Source organism: Aptenodytes forsteri, unplaced genomic scaffold (genome assembly GCF_000699145.1).
Source record: "Aptenodytes forsteri isolate BGI_AS27 unplaced genomic scaffold, ASM69914v1 Scaffold53, whole genome shotgun sequence".
NCBI classification, from domain to species: domain Eukaryota; kingdom Metazoa; phylum Chordata; class Aves; order Sphenisciformes; family Spheniscidae; genus Aptenodytes; species Aptenodytes forsteri.
Window position 1 is genome coordinate 4,865,954 of NW_008795909.1, and position 25,149 is coordinate 4,891,102.

The following is a 25,149-nucleotide window of genomic DNA, read 5'->3' on the forward strand; positions in this document are numbered from 1 at the left end:
GACAGCATCTCTGTGTTTAAAGGTTGGGTTTTGGATAATCTTTTCCTTTTAAGGTTTATAACGTGATGATTTTAAATCACTCAAATGCACACATCCATCTTATTTTATTCACAGGGTACTGGTGAGGTTTTGATTTTTTTGTTTTGGGGTAGAAAGAAAGGGATAAAAAGTTTGGTCTGTTTTTTCTTTCTTCGTTTGAAGCTATATGTAGGTAGTTAATAATTTTTAACCGTGGAATCCATTCTTCAGAAAGCAGGAAATTATTTTTCCACTGCCTCCATTCAGCAAGAAGGCTAAATATTTGCACTGAAACAGAATGGATGCAGTACTGGATTAGATCAATACAGGGCCTGCCTGTTACATGTCTGCAGAGGGAGGCAATGAAGACCAAAGGGTAAGGTTCTGATCCAAAAAAGGTTGAACCTTGTGAATTTTCAAGCAGGTCCTCAAAGGAGACATGGAAGAGGAAGGTTAAAATACTGCTGGTGAAAAGGAAAGACTGGGATAAGAAAGAACAAAGAAGGAAAACCAGGCTGGAGGAAGTGAAGATGGAAGGATAACCCAGAGAACATATATCATCACCAATTACAACACTATTACAAAATAGCACTCCAGCTCTGCAAAGATTTATGCTTGGGGAATAGAGCCTATGAAGACAGCCAGGCTGAACTGCCTCATCTACTACCATCGTGAACCTGGAAGTCTCTGTGCTGCTCCACAGAGGACCCGGTGTCTCTTTCAGCACAAAGTGTTAGGTCTCCCCAGCATCTGCCAAAGGGCAGTGAATCGTTCATCCACCGTTCAGCTGTGCCTCTGGAAGCTCCTTCTGCAACATTTCTGCTAGAAAGCGAGCAGACACTACTGAACATCCATCAATGAGTAGCAAGTCCAAGCACAACTGGTCAGAATCAAGACATACAGAGAAGGAAATGAAGGCACTGGGCTAAATTTCCAATTGAGGCACCAAATTGGACTTCAGGAAATTACTCCACAAGGCCTTGGGTAAATCAGATAACCTTTCCAGCTCTCTGAACATGCCTGAACACAGTTTTTGTATCAATCTGACTGTAAAGAAATCAACAGAGCTAAATTAATGATCCCTTATCACACCTGCAGCCGTACAGATTGCATTTTAAAGCATTTTTAGTCTGATAGCTTGTTTTGTTTCAAAACAGAAATGAACGATCTGCTTCAATCGCTCTGATTTTGTTTGCACTGATTTGATGAAGTCAGTGTAAAATCCAACAGTAGACTGAATTTTAAGCAGAATAAAACTCCCTTCCCGTCACATAAACATAGAAAAAACAACTGGACAAGACCACAAGAGCTCATCTAAAATATCCTCCCTGCCCCAAAATGGAATCAATTCTACCTAAACCATTCCCTCACAGCTCACATACCCAATCTACTAAACTGTGTGCAGTTACAGCCACGCACCCTCTCTCGGTCGTGCAGTTACAGCGCCCATCAAAACAAAGCCTCAGTCTCTGCTGGAATTCTGCTGCTATTAATACTACAATTCCCCTAACAGAGCTTATTTTTAAAAAATTACATACGATGTAATGGCTCTGATTTTGTAAGTCATCAAAGAACAAGCTTTGCTTTTGATAAGCTTTATTTCAAGAAATGCTATAATTTCTCTTTAAACAGGATTTATTTTTTCCACATATTCTGTTACTGGTTTGGAATCCCAAAATGTATTTTAGCTCCTTGGGGAAAAGCTCTGGCTATCCATCTCTTAACTACTAATCTGTTTCTTCTATTAAAACATCTCTCCTCCCTCAAACTTGTCAGCTATACTGATGAGTCATCAATTGATTTTTTTCTTTTTTTTCTTTTTTTTCTTTTTTTTCTTTTTTTTCTTTTTTTTCTTTTTTTTCTTTTTTTTCTTTTTTTTCTTTTTTTTCTTTTTTTTCTTTTTTTTCTTTGAAACAACTACAGTAGGCTAAAATCAAGCAAGACGCCTACTGAAGAATTCAATTAACTTCTGGCTTGTTTGGTAATAAATAGTGCAGTATTGTATTCTGCCACTCTTTATTCTTGTTCTAGTGTCTGGAGATTGCCCAGATGTTTCGCCCTCCGTTTTTTTTTTTTGCTGCGGAAGGCTTTTGCCTCCGGGCTGTGCAGTGCTAGCCTCTGCTCTCCTGACTCTAGTTAATCTACATGGCTGTCAGAGCTGTCACATGAATGGTGAATCATGGCCTCTCGCTGCAATCACTTCAACCCCTGGGGAAGTGCTCGGAGCAGACAGCTGCACAAACCCCCACCCAAGCAAAGTTTCTCCTGGATGAGGATTTTACAAATCAACTTTGAAATAATCGCAAAGCCTGACTGACAGGCCCCTGGTTTTTAAATAACAGAAATTTGTCAAAAACAAATTGGTTGTCTTTCAAACAGACACCCTGTTTGAGTCTTTTTTTTCCCTTCTCTTTCCTTTGCTGACTTTCCTATTTCCAGACAACAACTGGATCCATTTTCTTCTAAACAAACTTGAATTACAAAGGAATGTTGTTCTGCTATACTTAATAGATTTGCACATTTTTCCCTTTCTTCTTTAGTCTTTCCCAGTATAACATATAATCCTTTGCACCTGCAAAAGCTCCACAGACTGCTGACTGCCAAGAATCCACCACGTGACCCTGCTTCCACGACCAGAGAACCTGTGTTTAAAGAGAAAGGAAAATAAAAAGTTATTAAATGTTTGAATCTATCTGATCCCCATGTGACTTAACTCCGAGGATGGGAACTTAAATGAAAAGCTATTTTTGTGGCATTTTTCAGTGATGTAATAAGTGATTTTTCCCAAGGAACTTGTGTACTTGAACGAGCAGATGGAGTGAGAAAGATGTCTGGAACTGAGGAGGGCTTGAAGCAAATTGCTTTCAGGGATTTCATATGTATGTATTTAAGCCTGTGGCCATGCAACTTTGCAAGTATTTTGTGATTTTTTTTTTTTTTTGGCAGATAAAACATTGCAAAGCAAAACACTGAGCGGGGGGGCGGCATGCAAGAACCAGTATCAGTTCAGCCCAGATGTACCAAACACTCCCATTTAAAATGAACAGTCCCCAGCACAGCAAGATAGAAGTCCTGTTTGCCCCCCCTACATTTCTTAAACCCACCCTTCCCCTTGCACTCCCAAAAAACCCCCATCATTAAGAAATTACTCTTATCACTCCCATTATATCCCAAAACAGGTGTGTCTCTGTTTTTCACTTGGCGTCATTAGGGACCACACACCCTTCTCCTCTCCAGTGCTCCCACACACCATGCTCCAATCCATTTAACTCACAGCATCATTTAAACATGCACATTTAAAAACACCAACAAGAACGGTGCCTTCTAAAAAACACTATCAAGAATCACGTCAAACAGTTTGATGAGTCAGATCGGTATCAGCAACAAAGGCCAATGAGTGCCGGGATGGTTTTTATTATGCCAGCTACAGTCACTTTGTTCTCTCCTCCTCCACCCTGCTCCACCACCCCTTTCCCATCTCCTGAAATGCTTAACACTGGAAGTTCTCTGGAGGAGAAGTTTCTGGTTTACGATGCAAGGGCCAGTGCTGAGCAAAAAGGGATGGGATCCGTGGCCCTTCTGAGGCCTACCGCAGAGAAATCAGTAATTTTATTTTATAGCTGTGGCACTATCTCATTCTTTTTAAAGCCATGTTACTTCTAGACTACAAAATTTTCTTAAAAGTAACCCAATAGCTGTGCTAGGCCGAGATACTGCTCTTGGGCTCCCAGCCTGCAGTACAGCCACTTTCCACCAGGGCACAAGAACTTGTTTCCCTCATTTGCTGACTCTTCATTTAACACACTGTCCTTGTGACTCACTTCTTCCAACTTGGCTGCCGGTTACATTTCAGCTGAATGTTTTAAAAATCAAACTGTTCAAGCAACAATGGCCAGCCACAATGTTGTTTGGTATCCTGCCATAGCTAAATAGCTGCAGCTCTGCTGTACGAAGGCACTAAAGGTATTTCAGTCTCTTTAATGCTAGCCATTCTTTTCCTGGTGTTTTCAGTATGGGCTTCTATTCTGCTGTCACCCACAGCAGAAACTGATTTTCTTCTTCTAAATAAATAAATAGGGATTCATAATTCTTCAAACCCATAAGATGCTTTTCCTGAATAACTTACACTCTTCGGACACACAGTTTTCTTGCGAGTCGGTCCTGCTGGATGAAGGACACACACCCCCTAAGACAAAGGGTGCTACGCTCCAAAGCATCTAGGTATTGTCAAAGCATAAATCCCACCTTCAATAGCCATTTTCAAAACACTTCAGGTGCTTAAGAAACCTCAAATTGAAAGTCAGGGTTTAGAAATTCAACTGCTGGAGCCACTTGATAAAACAGGAATTACTGTATTTTTTAATTAAATGTTCTCCAAACGTGTATACATCTACAACTAAACCCGAGAACTCAGAACGGTAATTTCTGTCATGCAAAAAGCACTATGGAAGATCTGCTGGAGGACTATGAGGAAAACCAACACTTTAATACAGACATTCATGGCTTTGCTAGAAGCCCAGCCAATTCTCAGTCATGCTGGGGGTTTTATGATAATGGCATTGTCCAAAGAAGTAGGAAAAGGTCATTCTTATTTGTTGGCATGTAGCTCAGAAATCTAGTTGCTGATGGAGCCTGGCTTCCCAGTACAGTTCTGCACAAAGAGCCTTTGCCAAGCAAGGCAAACGGTAATGAATTCCCATCCGTTATGCCTGCAAATTGACAACAGGTATTTGCAACAGTCATGCAATACGGAAAATTGTTTAGAAGGGTGGAGCCAGGAACAGTTCAATTAAATTAGGGAAAAGGAGAATTGAGGCTGGAGAACAGGAAGAAAATTCCCCAACAGTGAGGTCTACTGAACAGCAGAGCCAGCCTCCCCAGGGAGGAGAGGAAAGCCCTCTCCTTTGAGTCATTTAAAAATAGACCAGAGAAGGCACTCAAGACTGTACTGTGGGGAATAATCCTGCGTTGGCAAGGGCAGGATGAGATGACTTCATGCATTTCTTTCCATCTCTGATTTCGGTGATTCACCCAGAGCTCCAAACCTGAACATGCAGAAGGGGCGCGAGGACGTGATCCCAGAGGAAGCCGAGAGGAGCAAGTGTCACAGGGCCAAGAGGACCAGCAGGACTCCGGTCCAAATTCTTTCTAACCACACTCACGCTGCAGGCCAAGCTGATGTGCTGAAGGTCACACATGTTTTTTCTCATAGCCCACAGACCCACTAATTGACAGGGCTTTGTGGTACGTTGGGCTTGTAAGTTCTTCAAAAACACTCGCCTTAGTGCTGCACTGAGCATGGTTTTAATACTACTAACAAAGGGCAAAGCACAGAAGCTCTCAGAGGCTTGTAGATATAGGTAATAACAACATCACTGTAAAACCGGGGCTGCATTCTTGAAATTCTGGGTTTATACACATACCCCCAAAACATCAACTTTGGACAGAATCGCTGGTTATTTGCAGTGATACAGTGCCTAGATCATGCTCCACCATCCTAGATGCTGCACCAATTCAGAAGAGCCTTCCCTCAGTCACTTCCAGTCAGGGGGATAACGGCGAGAGCTCAGGTCATGCAGAAGACGGGTGTCAGAGGCAGGCTCAGAGCCCATGGGCCACTGCTCGCTGCTTGGGGCCTCCAAACAGGGCAGAAGTGCCCGCATAACGCCTGCAGAAGCCCTGCAGTTACGCTGCTTTTCCTACACATGCTCTTTCAATATAAAACATAAACTGGGAATTACGAGCAACACAACTGCAACAATTGGATGAACCTGGTTTCCCCACTACTGCCACCAAATGGCTCCTACCTGCTTACACTGTGCTCCTCCTGCAGAAGGCAGCAGGAGATAATGAGACTTTTCCAGGGCAATACCCATTCCCACTAGTATTCACAGCCTAGGAAAGCAAAATGACAAGGAGCACATTACATGAAAGCAGGCCGCCATGCCAAGCCTGTGTCATGTGTATTCTATTAAGCTGAAGGCTGAATAGAAGACTTTGTTTTCCACTTCAAAGGACCCCATCCCAATCTCTCACTCTTCCCTTATGAATAACAAATTGGAAATAAATCTTCTGGCTGAAGCGCATGGAAACTCGTACAGTTGGGGCCCTCTGCAGCTTTCCAGCTCAATCACATGCTAATTTTTTTTGTAAACACTTTTATGTGATATATATGTAAATCTCGCTGTGCATTGCCGCACCGTGTAAAGCAATACAGCGGGTGTGTCCTTAAGGGATGGGACACAGTGGGAAGCCTGAATGCAGATTTCTAATTATTCACAGGGATAATGTTCGCAGAGAAGGGTCAAGTTTTATATGTGGGCAGAACCTTACTTTTCTTCCTAGCAATTCCATTTCATACTGTCCCATAGGCCAGTGTCCTCTGCTTCTCACCACAAACGTTATTTAGCTCTTTTGATACTGAGAATACAAGGACACCCCATTTTGCTGGGCAGAAGGCACACTGGAAAAGTCACTCTTAGGATATATCAAGGCCTTTCAATCTAAAAAAAAAAAAAAAACACCAAACAAAGATTAGATTACTATCGCCTTTAAATACAGGAGGGAAGTATATGGTGCCCACAAACGCGGGCTCCTCACGTGTTGAGGACACCTGGCCTCTGGATGCCCAATAACCTTTGACTAGTTCACACAACTCCTTACTCGTGCGTGCCTGTCACCTTTGCCTCACGTTTGTAGTAAAAGTTTGGGGTAGAGATCATCTGTCAGCTTTGTTCTCCCAACGCAGCTGGGTCTTGGTTTATATTCAGGACACCTAAGCTACAGTGATCCTAGGAAAGTGCAACACTCGCATCTTTCTCAAACCTGATGACCAGACCAACACCCCAAATGCTGCAGGAAGCATCGCAGAGAATGAGACATCCCTGCCTTGGCCTTCCTACTCTTCAGGCACTAAGAGGCAAGCAGACCTCATGGCATACGCTAAGCTTGAGGCCTGCAGCTGAGTAAATATTACAATTCACTCCAAAGATAAGCATCTGTAGTATTTCTACGTATCCCTCTGTTCAAGGCAGTGTTCAACTTCATGATAACAGAGGGGAGAAAAATCTCTCCGAATTAATCACATAGATTTGTGTGCATGTGCAGTCCTACAGACTGAGGAAAGAAAAGCAATTTCATGCTTGCCTTTGCTACTAGGTATTTTACTTGCAACGTGGCATTCTGCACGGCTGATCCTTACAGATGCATGGCACATTAGCTACAGGAGAAGCAAAAAATTCATAAGCTGATTGCAGTTTCTATACATAAAGTCAAAAAGCATAGAGCCAAACGTCCTCCCCAGTGAATTTTTATGTGCATATGTGCAGCATATGTGCAGTACATATGTATATTATCTTGCAGGAAACATGCAAGCCCAAACATGGGAAAAATTCAATGATCTAAGTTCACTGTTGACTTAAACGTTGAGAGTCCATTGACACTAATGGAGTTGCGCTCACTTATGCCAGTACTGCATTTGGCCCTAGAATTAAACCCACCCAAATCCTAGATAAATTGAGAGAAAGAGAACAAAAGTTGGCCTACATGCAACAGCATATTTTTCATGTTAAAAGCATTTCATTCCCTTTTTCTCCCCATATAATACTGCATTGATGTCTGTGACCCATTTGGATGTAAATCAAAATGGATGTGCTCAAAGCCTGGTTAAAGAAAATGTCTTTGAAACAGTGTTCCCATGGCAAGGCAGAACATAATATGCCAGCTACACTCAGTTTCCATGGCACAAAGGGCCATATATGTGTCTGGCGAGGAAAATGCACTTCTGAAAAATCACTTCAAAGTTAGGACGGCTTTCCTTAAGCATCTGCACTACTACTACTACTACCTGCTAATAAATCTGTGCTTCATGCAGGCTTGTGTGAATAAATTACATGGAAGAATTACATGAGTCTTTTAAGGTTCTTCAGCAAGAAGCAAGTGTCCGAATCAAATAGTGAGCCCTTCACATTGATTACTTCTCTATTCTACCAAACATCCCCAGACATCATTGGCAAGCTCAGTGACTTCTAGAGAACTGCTTGTGGTCTACGCATAACCAAGAGCATCACAATCTGGCTCTGTATCTACAGACTCGTGAGTCTGTTTTACTTCTGCCGTTTTAAATGCTGCATTGATGATCCAAGACCATCTGACTTTCTCAAACGTGTCTGCAGTGCTGTAAGTAAGGATTGCATTTGTTTCTTTCTCTTTGGTGCAGATGGCATATAGCATTCCTTCGACTGTGCTTCAAGACTGTGTGAATGACACTTATTGTGACACTAATAAAGCGAGGGCTGTTTGCTGAACAGCTGTTGGGTACATTGTTCTTTTGTGAGAAAAATGCAGCCGTTATGCTAATGGCATGCACACGCCGCATTGGCCACAAGTTACATCACGCCTCGAAACACCACCATGGAAATCTGTTTTCCCAATACAGCACCTAAGCAAATGGCAGACACGTTAGCGTTATTTAACGATTAGGACTTAATCCCTAAATCAACCCTATCGTTACTCAAAGAGGGAGCTAGGTATGGTAGAACACTTACTACACTGCCTGCAAGGAAATGGGTTTAAAGCCGGGCCTGGGTTTCATTTACTCTTGACTTATATGCAGCTGAGCACAGCAGAAAAGAAATACTAGACTGCTTCTCCAGGAAAAAAGGGAAGCTGTCACCTACCTATAGAGCAGGGAAAGCCATTTTAGGCCCAGTTTGGCTACATTCCTCTATCTTCTACCTACCTTGTTAAACAGCAACAGATTTGATTGTAAATTTTAGGAGGGAAATAGCATGTGATTTATTGTTTCAATGGTGGAGTTATAAACACGTATTACTGCTGAGAATCCCAGCTGCCTGGGCAGAAGCATTCTGTAAACTTTTCATTCTTATTAACTTTAAAAATCAGGTGCAATGAGCTCCAACCAAGATTAGAGTCCTCGCCCTCCACGGAAACCCACCGAACAGTCTTTGCACAGCATGCTTCAAGGTATATCTCAAAGGTATATCTGCACTGACAACTACAAGCAAGGCCGAGCCCGCCCTCGAACCAGACTTGTTCACACCCTATTCTGCCTATACCAGCCCCCAGAAGTTGAGGTCTCTGGAGGAGGGAACCAGCAGAACCAAGCAAACAAGTACATGTGCCAATGCCTTCGTGTAGGTCTACAGTCCCGTCCAGCAGCAGATTTCGCAAGCTCTGCTCCACTCAACACAAGTGCCTTGTGCCTGGGGTGGCCACTGAACCTGGACAGAAAACAAGGGACCTAAGGAAGTGCAAACCCAATCCCAAGCCTGCTCTCTATCGTGTGGGCAGAAACCAGTTTAGGGACAACATGGGGAACTTCTGTTCTGACCCAACCAGCCTTCTGCTATTGCTCAGCCTCACAGGGGAACGGCTGGACTCTCCCCATTCTCTTTACTGTGATGCCCCGCTTATTGCACAGGGTGGAAATGTGCCTATGCATACTTTTGAAACCATTCTCTTCTCCTGAAGCTACCAAAGCATTCCTCTACTTGTTCAGCATCTTACACCACTATCACATGCCACCATAGTCATTACAAAATCCCACAAAAGAGACCTGCCCATGTACCTCAGCTCCCTGTCTCTAGTTATTGCCTCTGAAGGTCCAACCAAATCTCTCTCTTTATAAAACACCTGTTAATTTGTGAGACTTACAGATTTGAGAAATTATCTTATTGCTAAAGCCAGTGACAAAAAAAACGCATGAGCTCACTATAGCCGCAGAAAGTCTAAGAGCTTTAGGTTTTGCCCAGCACCAAGACAAAGAAGGAAATCCTGGCCCCACTGAGTGCCAGAGGAGCCAGAACATCACCTTGAGCATGGTCAGTCCAAGATTTTTATCTTTCCTTGCAGGTCCTGGGCCAGCGGAGCAGCACAGTCTGTGCCAGCCCTCCCACAGAGGCTGTGTGTACAAAAGCAGGACTCGCTGGCACACACAGTCTGCAGGGCGAAATCTGCCTGACCCTGACATTATATAGTCTTAGCAACGTCCAAGTGTCTCATCTCAGAACCGGACGTGTCTAATGAAAAAGACAAAAGGTTCCCAGGATAGTAGGTTTGTTTTCCCTCCTTAAAAAAACAACCAACCAAACAAAAAACCCCTTATTTTTCAAGTCTACTCATTTGAGACCTATGTCCTCCTGTCCTGCCTGTTCCTTCCCTCCTCACTGGCTACCAGAGCCTTTTCTCCAGACACACAATACATTTGGTCTATAAAGAGAGCATTCTCCATGTACAGCTGTGTTGGAGTAACTCTCAGAGGCTCTGAAGCGCAGCCAACATGCAGAAATATAAAACCCAAGAGGACTGAGTCTTGTTTTACCTGAGACGGGTTTATCTTACACACAGCACTGTTCTCTGAGGGAGCTGACCATTTTCACTCACACAAATAAGAAGCAGGCATTTTTGACAAAGATGTTTCTGGACTCAAACCTAACCAGAGGCTCTTGATTTTGTGGGTTTTTTTTAAACTCCATTTTGTTGGAAAAAAACGGATGCCCTGTATTTCTGCAATATCCCACAACAGAAATTAAAGTCTTTTTTCTTAGTTAGGTCTAAAAGAGAAAAATTATGGATTAAAACGCAACATGAAACAAATGATAAATTATTTATGTGCTGTTGGTAGGTACTCGGATATGATGATTAGAAGTGCTGAATAAAATGCCTGAACAGAGCAGAACAGAAGATCACACAGAAGGGATGAACTCCACAGTGCTGCAGTCATCTGAGTGGAGACTCACACCCCTGGCAGCAGGGTGAAAGCAAGGGAGCTGCGCCAGACTCCCTGTAACCCACCAAAATTTCATGCCAAATACACAGGCCCTGTAATTTGAAATTCCCACAATGAAAAACACACATATAGTATTTCCAAAGCAAGTTACAGAGGCACCCTGGAAATTCCAGGGCAGCATACAAGGGGACTGTATCTTACAACGTTATTCCAAAACTTGAACTAATATGGAAAGCAGTGTGCTCGGCTGGCATTTGGGAAGCACACCACAACTATGTTCTGCTGCATTTCTTCATGGCCAGCTGGCTTTGAGATGGGATCAGAAGTATTAGCCCCACCTAAAAGAACCTAAACCTGATCAAACTGCCACAGTGGTAAGCGGCCATGGTGCTCTCTGAGGGTTGGTGAGGTAGAGAGTGAATGAAATTTGAAATGCCCCTTCTGTTCCTGAACTCTGAGAAGACTTCAAAATTGTTTTAGCTGTAAGACTTGGGCTATAAAGACAGAGAAGCACTACACTAACTCACCCTAATAGAGAATTACAATGTCTGTCCTGAAGTCTGATACATCATAGCACAGTTTCCTTCTCCCCTTTGGTTTGTATCAATAATCTGTGCCTAAATCAAAATATGGAAAAATGAAAAATTGTGAAGGGAAAGGACATTAAGCATGCAATATAGCAGTGGATGCTACCCACATCAAAAAAAAAGGAGTTTTCTTTTTTACTGAAATCACCATTTCTTTACTGTGTTTCTTGAGTCACTGTGATCTAAGAAATGAGTCTATTGACTGTTTCTAAATTGTGTGTTCACCTGAGTCACTGGCAGCAAAGCCAGTATTTGAAGCCGTATCTATTCCTTGCTAATTACTGCAATACCCCCTTTTCCAGCACACACAGTGTAAGTAACCTTATAGTTCAGTAATCTATACAACGGTCTCTCTTCTTCTTCTAACTTAGTCTGGTGCATGATATGCAAGTTTACTCTCACATAGGACAGCTGGTCTACATTCACAGACAGAAGAAAACTCTGCATGTAAACTATGTGGCTGAAGCCTGCTGGAAGCATAAAGAATAACCATAGCAGCTTGGAGCAAAGCAGATAGAGAAAATGGGATATAGAAACACTGATTTGCTGCCTACAACAAGCCTTTATTAGGGTTCTTTAAGTTTAACACCCTACTGCTGGCTGCAGCCAGCACATATGTGAAGGAAAAGGAAACTCTTCTTCCATGTGCGTTGCTAGCTGTCCTTTACAGTGGAGAGATATTTTTTCTCATTTTTATGGTGATTAGCTTGTTCGGGGAATTATAAGACTGAGTCTATCATCCGTCAGCTTATGTAACTTTCTACTAATGGTTTTAAAAATGACACAGCCACTGCACTTGTTCTGTTCTCCTTTGTGAGATGATCCACACACATCATACACAACTGCTCCCACATATACTTTCTCAAGTAAAACCATTAACACAGTGCAGAATAGTCCCTCAGACATTATCTAACCAACAGCTTCAGTAAATTCTTCTGTGTTCAGGCTGCGCGCCGTTTGTCTCTTGTCCTCTGCACTCCTACCTCTTCTTAATTACTGTCTCTTCATGCACCCGTGAGAAGCCCTAGCCTGAATCGTACTCCTATTGATGCTACTGGCCACATCCAGCCTGTTGATGGGACCATAATGTTTTTTTCTCCTTTGTTGTACTGTCAGGGCAAATTTTTTTTTTTTTTTTTTAAGAGCTTCATTCAGAAAAACAAAACGTATTCTGCTTTCACTGCCTGGCTTTGATGTGACAAACCTTGAGCGCTCTCCCTGTGCCGAGCCAAAGTGACTGGAGCCTGCAAGACTGATTTTTGCCATTTTCTACTCTTGGTTCCACAGTCAGAAGACTATATTGCAACTGGTCCGTGGAACAAACTAACCCAGTTTTGTTTCTCTTCAGATCTGCACTGACCTCTTTAGATTAAACATGAGGTCTCATCCTAAGTGACTCACTCCTGTAGCTAGCTAAATTCAAACTGTCTTCTTTAAAGCCTCTAATCTAAACAATAAATTTCATTGTCACAGCTACGTGGACATTAGTTAAAACAACTTTACATTCTGAAAACAGCTACACGATGTTGCTGTTTTATGTGGTTTTGGCAAGAACACTGCACTTTTTCCTCTTTAAGCACTGCCACCTCTTGCTCCCAAACACGGCTGCTGCACTAACAATTAGCAGGTCAGGCCAGTATCGCTGCCGAAGAGTTTACAGAAAGCCATTCCAAGACACTGGCAGGGAAACAGATTCCTAATAAGGCAGCCAAAGCTACCCTGTGCAATGGGACGATACCCAGACACCGCATCAGACCAAGCTCATGAAGTTCCTACGGAATCCTCTGCAAAACGCAGCTCAGTTCTGTGAAAGCTCTTGATGTATTTCATGCTCCTCCTGCCTGTGGACTCCCCTTTATATTTGACTCCCTGAAGCCTCTAGATGCAAACTGTGGGCTCGTCCCTCCAGAACAACCCAAGCTACTGACACACCGCAAGAAGATAAGCTATTGTCCCAACCAAGCACACAAGGACCAAGGAGAACATAAGCCCTCCTCCCTCAATAGAAGGAGCAAGGGGCAAGGAAGATCATCACCAGTTTCCATCCTTCCCAGTACCTCTGCCCAGTTTGGGTCTCAGTGCCAAGCTTTCTCAGAAGTCCAGCACCCTTAACAAGAAGAAAACTACTCTCTCTCCAGCTCCTCTCTTGTAAATACTATATTTTGCTACAATGCTTTTAACGATCTGCAATAATTTTCTGTGCTTCCAAGCCAGGATATCAAAGCACCTGAAAAACCCTGACTTTCCTTCATCTTTTGCAGTGAGTTAAAGGAAAAAACAGAGGGACAGAGAAATTACATGACTTTGAATCCAGCTCTGTGCTCAAAAAGCTAAACCCTGACTCTGTCCATGATAAACACAGCAACCAGCTGGTGGGAGAACAGCACCATCATTCTGAAAGACTGCGCTACTAAAATATCATCCAATTGACACCTTCTTTAAATGACCTTCGAAATAGCGTACACGCAGCCAATCAAAATAGCTTGTCAGCGATGCACTGAGAGTCTCTCCCTGTCTACAAACCCAGGCTCAACCAGTTTTCTCTGTATCATTTGCAACTGCCTGTTACCTTGAAGAGTGAAACGCTAAAAAAATTAAAATAAAGTAAAAAAAGCACCACAACACAAGATGGTTCCCACTCTAATCAGTAAAAATAGCTAGGGTAGCAGATAAGATTTCTGGCATGCTGGGGAGTAAAATTTAGACTGCATGCCACATATCAGTGGTTAGATGTTCTCTGTTATTTTTCAGATATTCAGGCAAATGATGTTCACATGCACAGGTAGGTTGGTACATACTTAGTGATTCTTGGCTGTGCCCATAATTGTGATAATCAAGTTAGATAAGTTACCATGGAAAGCCTTTGCAAAATGTATAACCTACATTTCTATCATTAAAGAGGACTTACCTTTAAGGACTCCCAGAGGGGAAATTGTACCAGAGAGAAAGGAATCTGGAGAGATGGGAAAAGAAAAAACAACAACAACAAAGTTACAAAAGCAAATTAGGTTGGCATGTTCCTCGACTGGCTAAATTAGGAACAGTTATTGTTCACTCAGTGAACTGCAGCTTATTACATTTACAAATCTTTAAGGACACTTTATGCACGCTGCCATTAAATGACTGGTTTCACTAAAGCAGTTTTACTTTGTTTATCACATTCCCTGCTGAGAGGTTAATGTATTGTTACCAGGGTGGCCTAGTAGAGCAATAAGCAGTATGATCTAGTACAGGGACATTCTTGGTTTGATGCTCAGCCAAGAAAGCCATAAGGATGGCTCAAAAAGCATGCTCCTAAGGCCAGGAACACAGCCTGGCAAAAAAACATCTTCAGCAATACACACTCTCACAAATGCTGAGCTGAAAACAGTTGTGCTTCAACCAGGGCTTTGCAGTTTGGGCATAAGCTGCAGAGAGAAACTTTTCTGAACACCTCCCAGTGATCTCACATTAACAAGCTCCCTAGTGAATTAAAAGCAGGTTGTGAAGAGCTACCACAACCCAACCAAAACCCAGGGGAGATGCTTGGTGGTTCCCTTCTCATCACCTACAACAAGAGGTTCTTCTGTTCAGCAACAGTCTGTATCTCTACCTGGGCTTATTCCTGCTGCCGTGTGTCCTCAGCAGTGCCTGTGCATTTCCAGCTCCTTTACAGATTTTGCCTTGATAAACACCTCATGACCAACTCTCTTAACACACGGGGAAAAAAGCCAACATACATCTCCGTCAGCTCTGTAGGCTGTGCAGGGCTAACACGTGTAATAAATCAGTTTTCACCGTGAACAGAGTGATTCTTTGCAACAAGAGACATCACTTTCCAAGGTTATGCCTTCCCTTATAGTTTCTTCCTCCTCCAATCTCTCCACTAAGTTCTTCTGGCTCTTCCTCCTCCTTCACCACTCTGACAAGTCCTGTCCAATATCCACCTCTGGTACCAACCCTGCCTTTGCTATCTCCTGCCTGGGTATCTATCTCAAGACATCTTGGAGGAAGGAGTCCCTCTGAAAACACTAGCCTGTGCCAGAATTGCCCTACAGCCGCATCTGCAGGTCTACTTTGCCCCTTCCTAAATGCTTCTGCAGTTACCTCCTCCACTTCAACAGCCACTCAGCCGCACTTTCAAATCTTCTTCCAAGTTATCTATTTTCTTCTCCTACTGTTATCTTCCTTCCCCACGCATGATGCATGTCGGATCAGTTTTCCCCCTTACGTGGGCTGATTTTGTAGTCTGCGCATCATTTTATTAGTCTCAGAAAGCACTTATGCACCTTTTGCCATAAAAAGTAGTACACACTCAAAATGGGTCACACTAATACATAAATCTTTGCTCTTTGTAACATGAGTAACGTCAGGTTAAAAACATTCACTACAGAGATATGAACAGCTTATTACATCCAAATTCAAGCTACACAAAGGAATCTGAAATGGTACATCCATTCAACATCACAAGAGTTAAAAAGTACTGTCTGCTTCACCGTGTCGCAACTAATGATTAATAAATGAGTCTATTAAGTTAATCTGCCAGGCAAAACTAAGCTTGACAGACACCTGTCACAGGAAATTTGTTATCTATTCAGGCAGGAAATGGCAGTGAGAAGAAATCAATGTCACTGCTGTACATTGAGCTGACAAACTGAAATCTCAGAGGAAGTTTGTCATCTTGAACAATGAGCAATATCCCTGGTGGCATCTCAGAGCCCCACAAAAAAGGTCAGACATGGCTCTTATTTATCAGGGCCTTGAAACTCTAGTGTAGCAATTAAATTTTGTTTTTAATACTGGGTGAAAAAGTCCAGCTATTTGACAGTAATGTGTGGTAATATATTTATGAGAAGATAAATATATCCACATGCTGCTGCATCATTGTTGAATTGGAGTTAAACGGCATGATTTCTTTGCAATGTAAAATGAAAAGCAACATAATCTTCTATTATCTAGGCCAGAAAATAGAAAAAAAAAGAAACAATACCCACTACATTTGCTTCAAATTTGTTAAAAGAGAGAAAAGGAAACGCTCTGTATCCAGCTGCACACCAAACAAAACAAGCTTTCAAATACAGTCTCCAAGTTTTGCTTTTTTATACGCGCGAATGAGTGGTAAAATTATGCAGCTGTTAATAAGACAACAACAAGGGAAGCTTTTGACATAAACCCCTTTTTATCTCCTAGCTAGAAGCATTTCAATCAAAGAGGCAATTTGTTCACGACTGCTGTTTGATTTTCAGTGTTAGTGGTGTTTGCTTTCTGCGTCCCGCTCAGCGGGGACCAGAACTGGATAGGGATTATCAGTTTCACTTTTCCCCGTGCGTCCCATGAGATGCTGCAATGTGCAGGCTACCAAAATGCCTGGGAAGATTTCGGATGTATGTTAGTGGGATCTGCACAGCCGCTGGGCTCCCTCCTCTCTAAGATGCCTGCAGGATAAGGGCCTAAACATTCAGAAGTCACACTTTAATAGAGTTTGAAAACTTGCAAAAACCAAACAAACTAGGAAGCACCACCAACAAAAACAAGCAGCGCAGCACCTTTGCCTGCACTAAGATCCTAATGAGATGTCCTCTATTTCTTACAGTCATCCATTGGAGCCTGTTTGACAACGTCCTGACTTAAAAACAAAACCCACACAAGCAATTTCATGGGTACTGGAATGAAAGGGAGTCTGGCTTCCTGTGGATTTGGTTTTTGTCATCAGATTATCTGAAGCCAAATAATTTCCAAACCGGGTTCAGCGATCTTCCCGCAACAGGAACCTCCATCACATTTCCTCTCGACATCTATTCCACAGCCCCTGTTGCAAGTTCAGTTCCTATTGCAAGCCTTCCCCCAAACCCCTTAATAGCCTTTATTCTCCTCTTACATATTCTCAAGAAACTTATAGGAACTTCTATTTATCTTTGCAGCCTCTGCCTTTCCACCACATTTCCATGGCCAACATGTCCAAGGGCTGCGCAGGCTGCTGTGTGTTCTGTTCATGTGTGCATACACCCTGTTTGCATAAGCCTTGTTTCCCTAAGAGACCAGGCTAAACAGCCCACGCCCAAAAGTAGTATTAATATATGCAAAAAGAAATAGCTTTGCAAGGGTAACTCATCCAACAATGAAAAAGCCTTTAGATGGCTTATTGCCCTTTATTCCTCTACCACGACAGACACGACAAAATCTCGCAGTCTGGGGATGCTTCTTAATTTGAAGATTTACAGCATTTCATTCCTTTTCATATTTTGCTTTTTAAAAGAAAAGTTCTTCAGCAACGAACAGAATCACACCCTGCCAGGCAGCGATATTTATGCCTGAAATAGGCTAAGGCAACAATAAAAATGTGGTCCACACATGTGGGTAACTTTCTGCCAGCAAATATGAAACCCTGGCGAGCTCCACCAACCTCTCATTTGACATTAATATAAAATAGACAGAGAGTACCAGTTCTCATGTCTGGCCTAATGTTATATAACTGTGCTGCTTGTTCAACAGAGTCAACTCTTACACCAAAAAAAAAGTTTAAAGCCCCCAGACAGCTGTAAATCATTATTCTAAAATGTTTTATAGGTTAGTGAAATTATCATTTACTCTGGTCCCTGTAGCCCTTAGCACCTGATGCCTAACTTAATGTAATGAACATTGCAGATTCTTATTTCTACAGATCTACTTAATTCCCCTGATACAGAAGGATTTGAAAAGATTATTTTTAATAAGTTACTTCTAGAAATAGTTGCACCTCACAGCCAGAGCAACAGATACACACACATCTCACTTCTAAAAAGAATACCAACTTGCAAGTACTGAAGAGTGATGACAGAGCAAAGTCCTCCCACCAAATACTGTTTAATTAAATAAAAGAAACTTAAGGAGGAGCTTAATAATACTCTTTGTAACTACAACACAACATTTTAAAGTAACTCAAAATTCACCCATTCAATATCTGATGCTAAATTGCAAGCTGACATTGTCCTGAAGGAAACATAGCAGACAGGGAGGCAAGGAGAACATGCTAAAGGAGTGGCAAAGAAGGGGGGAAGAACCAAAAAAAAAAAAGAAAACCAAAAAAAAACCCCAAAAAAAAAAAAAAAAAAAAAAAAAAAAAAAAAAAACCCCACAAAAAACCAAACCACACAAAGTCAGGCAGACAATAATTTAATAATTTGAATTATAAAAACATGATATGTAAGCTGTAGAACAGTCAGTAAAATTTAAAGCTGTTTCTCATGTACTTTAATGGATTCTTCTTTGGGACAATGAGGCAGTAAGAACAATTTCAAATAATGTTTGATGATTTTGGTGCAAGAGCTCAAGCATGCTCAAAAGCATTTCCCAACTCATCAGCCTCTTCAGAACTGGGATTCCCTTCCAAATATGAGAATTCTTTCACACAAAGAGGAAACAGATGTCCATGGCTGGAATTTGCATGTGGCTTTATTCTCTTCTAGGATACAATAAAACTACTCTTCTTCTCATCCTCCAAGCTAGAAATTAAACAGTGGCATGTCATGCATAGTCCAGCTGTGCTTTCTACCTCCAACCTTTATTAGCAATATATTTAAAAAGAAGAAGAAAAGAGAGAGACAGAAAGAAAGGGAGAAACTAGAAAAGCATAAGAAATGAAAAACTATGTGGTATGTGTTCTCAAAACAATATAAAACCTACAGATGTTCTTACTAATCTGTGGCACATGTTTGTTTATTCAGGTTTTCTCTGTCTCCAGTTCAGCGGGCTTTGCTCTCCGGAAGAGCTATCTGTTTTTACAAACGTTAGAGTAAATACTGAAGGAGATATTGGCATAAACAGCCAGACGAGGAAACAGGCTCACCTTGTAAGAGCTTTCTCAATGTCCCTGAAACTGTACCTCCGTCCCAGAAACCGCTCTCACCCATACCTCCGCTGTTCCCTACATTAACAGCAACAGGAGAAAAGCCAACAGTTATGAAGAGGATTTTGACAGTACTAATATCACAAGAGGCAACGGCAAGAACATCTGTTTCCTTCAGGGAGAACGTACTGCAGTCATCACGCAGTAGTTCTCAAACTTGCACCTAACCTGTCACTCGCATGCACTTTGACGAGGCTCATAGAGATGCTATCACCGTTGAAGCCTGTATTTATAAGGAGTACTCCACCACAGTGTCTGAGCTGCAGGTGCCAAACTGTGCCTTCTCCACTGTAATTACAAAGAAAAGTCTAATAAACCACTTCTGAGTATCAAAAAATACACTGTTTTCCAAGGATACACAAACCACAAATTTCAGGAGAAGTGTCTTTCCTTTACCTAAGTCCCTTTTACATTGTTTTGGTTTTTTTTTTAATCAGCTTCTTTATAAAAGATGGCTCTTTTCAAATAGGTTCAAGTTACAGTACAATAAAACAATGCTGCCTGCCCACTGGAGCTAACACCAAAACATTTCCGCTAATAATCACAATAAATCTGGTTCAGTGTCCTGTCCTCCTAAAATTCTTCACACGCTTGCCCAATACATCTGGATTATGATAAACTGATGTTCCAGCTATAAATACACTTTCCCCATGATGGGATCTGAAAAGACAGCATGAAATGAGGTAAGCCTCTCCCCTGGTCACGTCAGACGTCATAGCAATAGACACCGTTATGAAGACCTGTAACTTTCCACAATACTGACTAAAGGTGAAGGTGTAGAGGAGCTCAGCACAGCCATCATCGATGGTATACCCCAAAGCTGACAAAGTAGACTTATTTTCTTGCAAAGCTTCAATTAATACTGCCTCCCAGATCCTCCTTGACAAATTGCAGACCCCACAAGGAACCTAACAAAGGTAATTTGTAATCTTAACTTGAATGAAAGACTGTCAAAGCCATCAGCCGTGTTCCTGCAGCTCTGAGAGATGAAAGGTATGAGCGTGGTGAAAGAATAGACAAGTTTATATGTTAAATAAATGATGGAGGGCTCTGTTAATAAACACTGATGCAATTAGAAACAAAACTCTTCAGGCAAGTATGACAACACTGGTATAGCAATGACCAGAGGAGATGATTTCTTGGCTCCATTCCTTAAGGGACACAGTGAAAGACCAAGTTCGCATACAGCACCTTCCTATAAGACTGCACAAAGCCAAAGAGAGGTGGAACCCCATGGGAAGCTGGGCCATCACAGGTAAAACTATCAAGTTGCATTTGCAACAAACAACTTTTCACAGCTCTTCGGAGTTGAACACATGGCTCTGCAGCACTGCCAGAGGCAAAGGAACGGCATTTAGGGTGGTAGAAACACGGGTCTCAACATTGCCAAGAGTATCATTAAAACAAAGGTTTGAGATCATGCACCAGCAGCCACCTGAGGTAATCAGCATTTTCTCATTTTCAAGCAAGTAACATTAACCCTGTGTGAGCTGGGAGACGACTGCAAGCTACAAATGGGAAGAAATACAAAATTCCTGAATTATACTCATTATTCTGATTCAAGCATCCACTAACCCTCAAATAAATATTTGCACCTTGCTTCCTCTGTTTCCCCAGCTCTAAACCCAAAGTATTTCCACTTGTCACCTGGCATATGTGAATGTTTGGAAGCAAATTCCTTCCTGAGACAAAATATTATGTGCCCCACAGGGTTGCTTAATTTGGTTACAAGCCATTCTCACAGATGTCCTTTGGACCTGCGTGGCAGAACTTCACATACAACAGGATTTTCTTTTAAACAGCACTGCACGCTCATTATAAAAGCACCATATAAAGGACATTATGTAGAGACAGATAAATACAAGGAAAATTCTATCCAGTTTTCCCTCCACTAGAAAAAGGTTTTATGATTAAAAAAGAAACGAGAAAAAAAAGACAAAAAGTTTTTCTGAAGGGGCAATGTTAACCAGCAAAGGCAAAACACACAGTCAGAGATTTGGCATGACTCCGTGTTCCCAAAACATGGGAAAAAGAGAAGCACTGAGGCAGATGCACAAACTCAATGCAGGCTGGATTGATTTAAGAGTGCCTGATGATCACAGAGCACTAACTTTGCACATGCGTGAGACAGACCATCATCAAGCTATTGAAGGCTCTTTCCTCAAAGAAACAGTATTAACAGCCTTCAAAATCCCCCCCTTTTGCAGCAGCCCCTTACTTTGCTGGCAGGACAGAATAACTACTAGAAACTGTATAATGTTAGCCACAGAAGTCGATCTTACTGGGCTTCAAACATGAGCTGGACTGATCAGCCCCTAATTAGACAAATACTACCCACGTTCTCCCATTCTCCAACAAACAAGCACTAAAGGAGATGCCCGTTTTGCTATTCCTTCTCGAAAACAACATATCAAAAAAATCCTCAACAAGAAAATGAATATGCTGACATCGATTTGTACATGCTGTTTTCAAGGCACAGATAAAAATCTTGTAGGATAAAAGATGAGTTTAGCAGCTCTAGAAGAATGAAGGTATTGTTTAACAGGAAGCAGATGTATGTCAGATGGCAAACTCATTAAAGTGTCCCATCGTTAAAGGAAACGGGATAACAACAAGCCATCTGAAAAAAACCTGAACTGATCAGGAAATACACAAGCCGCAGCTAATCTCCTATTTATTGGTAGGTAATGCCTTTAAGTCATGCACATGCATTGAGTTTAGGACCATGAAGGACTAATCTTTGTTCTCATGAAAAAAACATAGGAGCAGAACCCTAGAGCATGGAGTGCAGCATTTCTGGAGAAAGTCTTCTGAGGAAAAAGCCTAACATTTGGAGAAACTATTACATCAATACGTGGGTGCACGCACACACGCGTGGTTATGTGCTGCTGTCCAGGAAGCATGTCAGTTCGCTAACTTTGAAGGCATTTTCATGTATATTTTGCATACAGGTAACATTTTACATGTAAGTATAATTACGAAAATGCCTTACAAAAGGCACCTATGAAGGGAGAGCCTCTAAATACAAACTTTTAAACTCTAATCAAAGAAAAAAAATTTATAGGCAGACACTGGACTGAGATTTGCAGTATCACAGAGTTGAACAGTTCCTCAAATGAGAATTTTGCAGGAGATACAAGGACCTAAGCACAAGGAATTAAACAAGCAGCATGTTTGATTCACAAGGTAGGTAGATCTAAAGAGTGAGAGTATTGCTTCACCCAGCAAATATTCAATCAAAGAAACTTGACAACAGTGCAGCTGTAATTGCACTGACATCAGCACAGGAACTCTTGTCCTCAGAGTAACAGCCACAAAAAAATTAACAAACTGGAAAGAAACATGTGTTTCTCCCTTCCTGGATGTATCTCAACCTATAGCAGTTTTGTTACAAATGTCTTGTTATTACATTATGATTACAAATATAACACAGCAGGTCTCACCACAGAAATTAAATACATCACTCACCAGGAGATTTCTGAATGTCACTAAAAAAATTTCCATGGGAAAATCCATCTCTGCCTTTGCCTATGGGCCTGATCCAAAGTTCATTGAAATCGCTGAGAATTTTGCACATGTGGCTTCGATAGCTTCTGGATCAGGACCCATGCTCAAGATGGAGAAAAGAGGAGAGAGCGGATGCAAGGGTTCTAGCAAACAATGCAAGGATCAACTAATTTGGATCCTACCATGTCCTTCCCAGGGTGCACAGACTCAGACTCACGGTGAGAACAGGATCTAGAATGTGCTCTTTTTAACTTCCTAAGCAGGAACTGCTGCGCATTCCCTGCTTCTACAGAAGCCTACATCACAGCCCTACTAGTAGCTGTATCAGAGCCCAAACTGTGTACATTTAAGTACAACTTAAAGTCCCAATAAAGTTAATGCAAGCAAATTCTTTTGAATGTTTTACCAAATATGAACTTTGGTGTTTTGCTGCATCACTAGCCCTGATTATTTGGTAAGGGTATTCCTGCATATTTGCCTTTTGTGGGGGCGAGGGGGAAGAGAACAAGACAAGTAACCAAATGTTGCTTTAAACAAAACACCCCACAGATACTATGAGAAAATTACTCCATCAAGGCTAGTGCAAAACCAACATTAATGGAAAAACTACTATAAACCACCGAGTTGAAACTTCTTTCTTTGAAGTACATGACCCATGCAGCACTGTTTATATATCTTACACCATTATCTCCATCATGTGGCAGAGAGAAAAAATGCAGATTAATGTCAAATTTAGGCGATGCTATTCATGTAAAGGTATTTTACTTATCTTACACACATGTATACACGCTTAAGTGTATACACATTCAAAATTTTGTGAGCATCTCACAAAATGGCGCATTGCTAAGCTTCCTTCTGTGGCTAATATTTTCAACTATTTAGGAAAAGCCATACCTGCATTGCACACCACAGGTAAAAGAAGAAATAGCCTTGTCCTGCAAGGTGCTCACAGTCTCACGGGCAGCACCTCAACGGGTACCAATGAAACAATGCTCAGGGGAAACACAGGGGAAGCTTCAGCAGGCCAGGGTGAGCGGTCCGTCATACAGCAGCCCAAATGGCAAGTGAGTACAGGTGGAGTTAAAGGACTGATCTTCACAGACTCCTTGAAAGAGTTCGCCACGTGTGATCTCCGTTGGTGTTAGCTGAATAGGAGCTGGTTCTGCAAAGCACTAAAACACATGTCTAATCTCCCACCTCTTTACAGAGAAGCAGTTAAATATGTCCTTAAGTCCTGTACTGAATAGTCTGACTATCCTGTGTGCCTGAAATAAGACTGAACTATTTTCTCTCCCTCATCTACCTTTTTTATTTTTTAATAAACAGTTGCATTGCTTTAGCCCAACCACAAGACATGGTCTTGCAGAAGTCACTGAGTGAAATGACTTGCCTATGTTACATCGGGGGACCTACTAGCTTATGACAATGATCTGTCCTAGCTTTTATGTATTAAAGTATGAGCTTTCCTGAACTGCAGCTACAGTTCCACGAACTTTAATCTGATTCTACATTACAAAAAACCTAATCTAAAACACATTAAAGTGAATTGAAAAATGGCAACAAGCATTTGATCGAACCCAAATGAACAGTTAGACAATGCACGTACAGATACAGGAAGGATGGTTCCTTTATTACTTTTTTTTAATCCTCTATAATTTTTTTTGACGGCTTAACCAATTCTGCAGACTCTGTAACTATTTAAACAGGAAGCCCCTTGGACCCAGCAGACCTCCCTGCCTATGCAGCTGGAGAGCTACTCTGCTCCTAATGGAGCATTTCTTCCACCCCCACCCAAAGGTAGCAGCTGTACAATGTCGGGTCGGACACTGCAGGGCCACCTGGGACTCGCTGCCCTCCCAGGTGTGGACTTGCAGACTCGTCCACGGCAATCGAGCCCCTGGGAAAGCCGTCTCGCTGCCTGCATCCCCCCCAACTTCCTGCCTGTCAGCAGGCTGGGAAAAAGCTTTAGGCGAGGCTGGCTGCATACGCAAATCCAGCGTGCAGCGAGCAGGGAGGGTTTGCTTTCAAGAACCTCTTGCAGGCTTCCTCAAAGGAGCCCGACCCTGCTCGCACAATGGCACCACCATTATAAGACCTATGGAAATAAAAGCCATGACTCTGAATGATTTGTTTTAATTCATTTATGGAGAAGATGCTTTCACCATAAGCCTTTGAATTCATTTGCCTGTCTTTATACAGCCACCTCATTTCCATCTGCCTTGAGGATCTATTGTAACCACAATGTTAAACCATAAAGCTAAACCAAAACAATTTCTCACACTCAGTTACCCAGCTTGGACATGAGGAAAGTGTGCCAAACTACAAGAGCATGGGAACAGGATCCAGAGGAACAAGGGTGCTTTGCTGGGCAAGAACTAAACAACTGGAACATCCCAGACACACACAGACCCTTGTTTTCTTCA

The 25,149-nt window shown here is 42.0% G+C and overlaps 1 protein-coding gene across 1 annotated transcript in view; it reads right to left on the bottom strand.

Annotated features, from left to right (window-relative positions):
* SLC25A26 (solute carrier family 25 member 26) overlaps positions 1-25,149 on the bottom strand; it is a 96,205-nt gene that overhangs the window by 14,521 nt on the left and 56,535 nt on the right. The window contains exons 6-7 of the mRNA XM_009284511.1: positions 14,264-14,308; positions 2,591-2,660 (exon numbers count right to left, since the gene is read on the bottom strand). Coding sequence (XP_009282786.1) covers positions 2,591-2,660; positions 14,264-14,308 — 115 coding nt within the window. The remainder of the gene's footprint in view (positions 1-2,590; positions 2,661-14,263; positions 14,309-25,149) is intronic.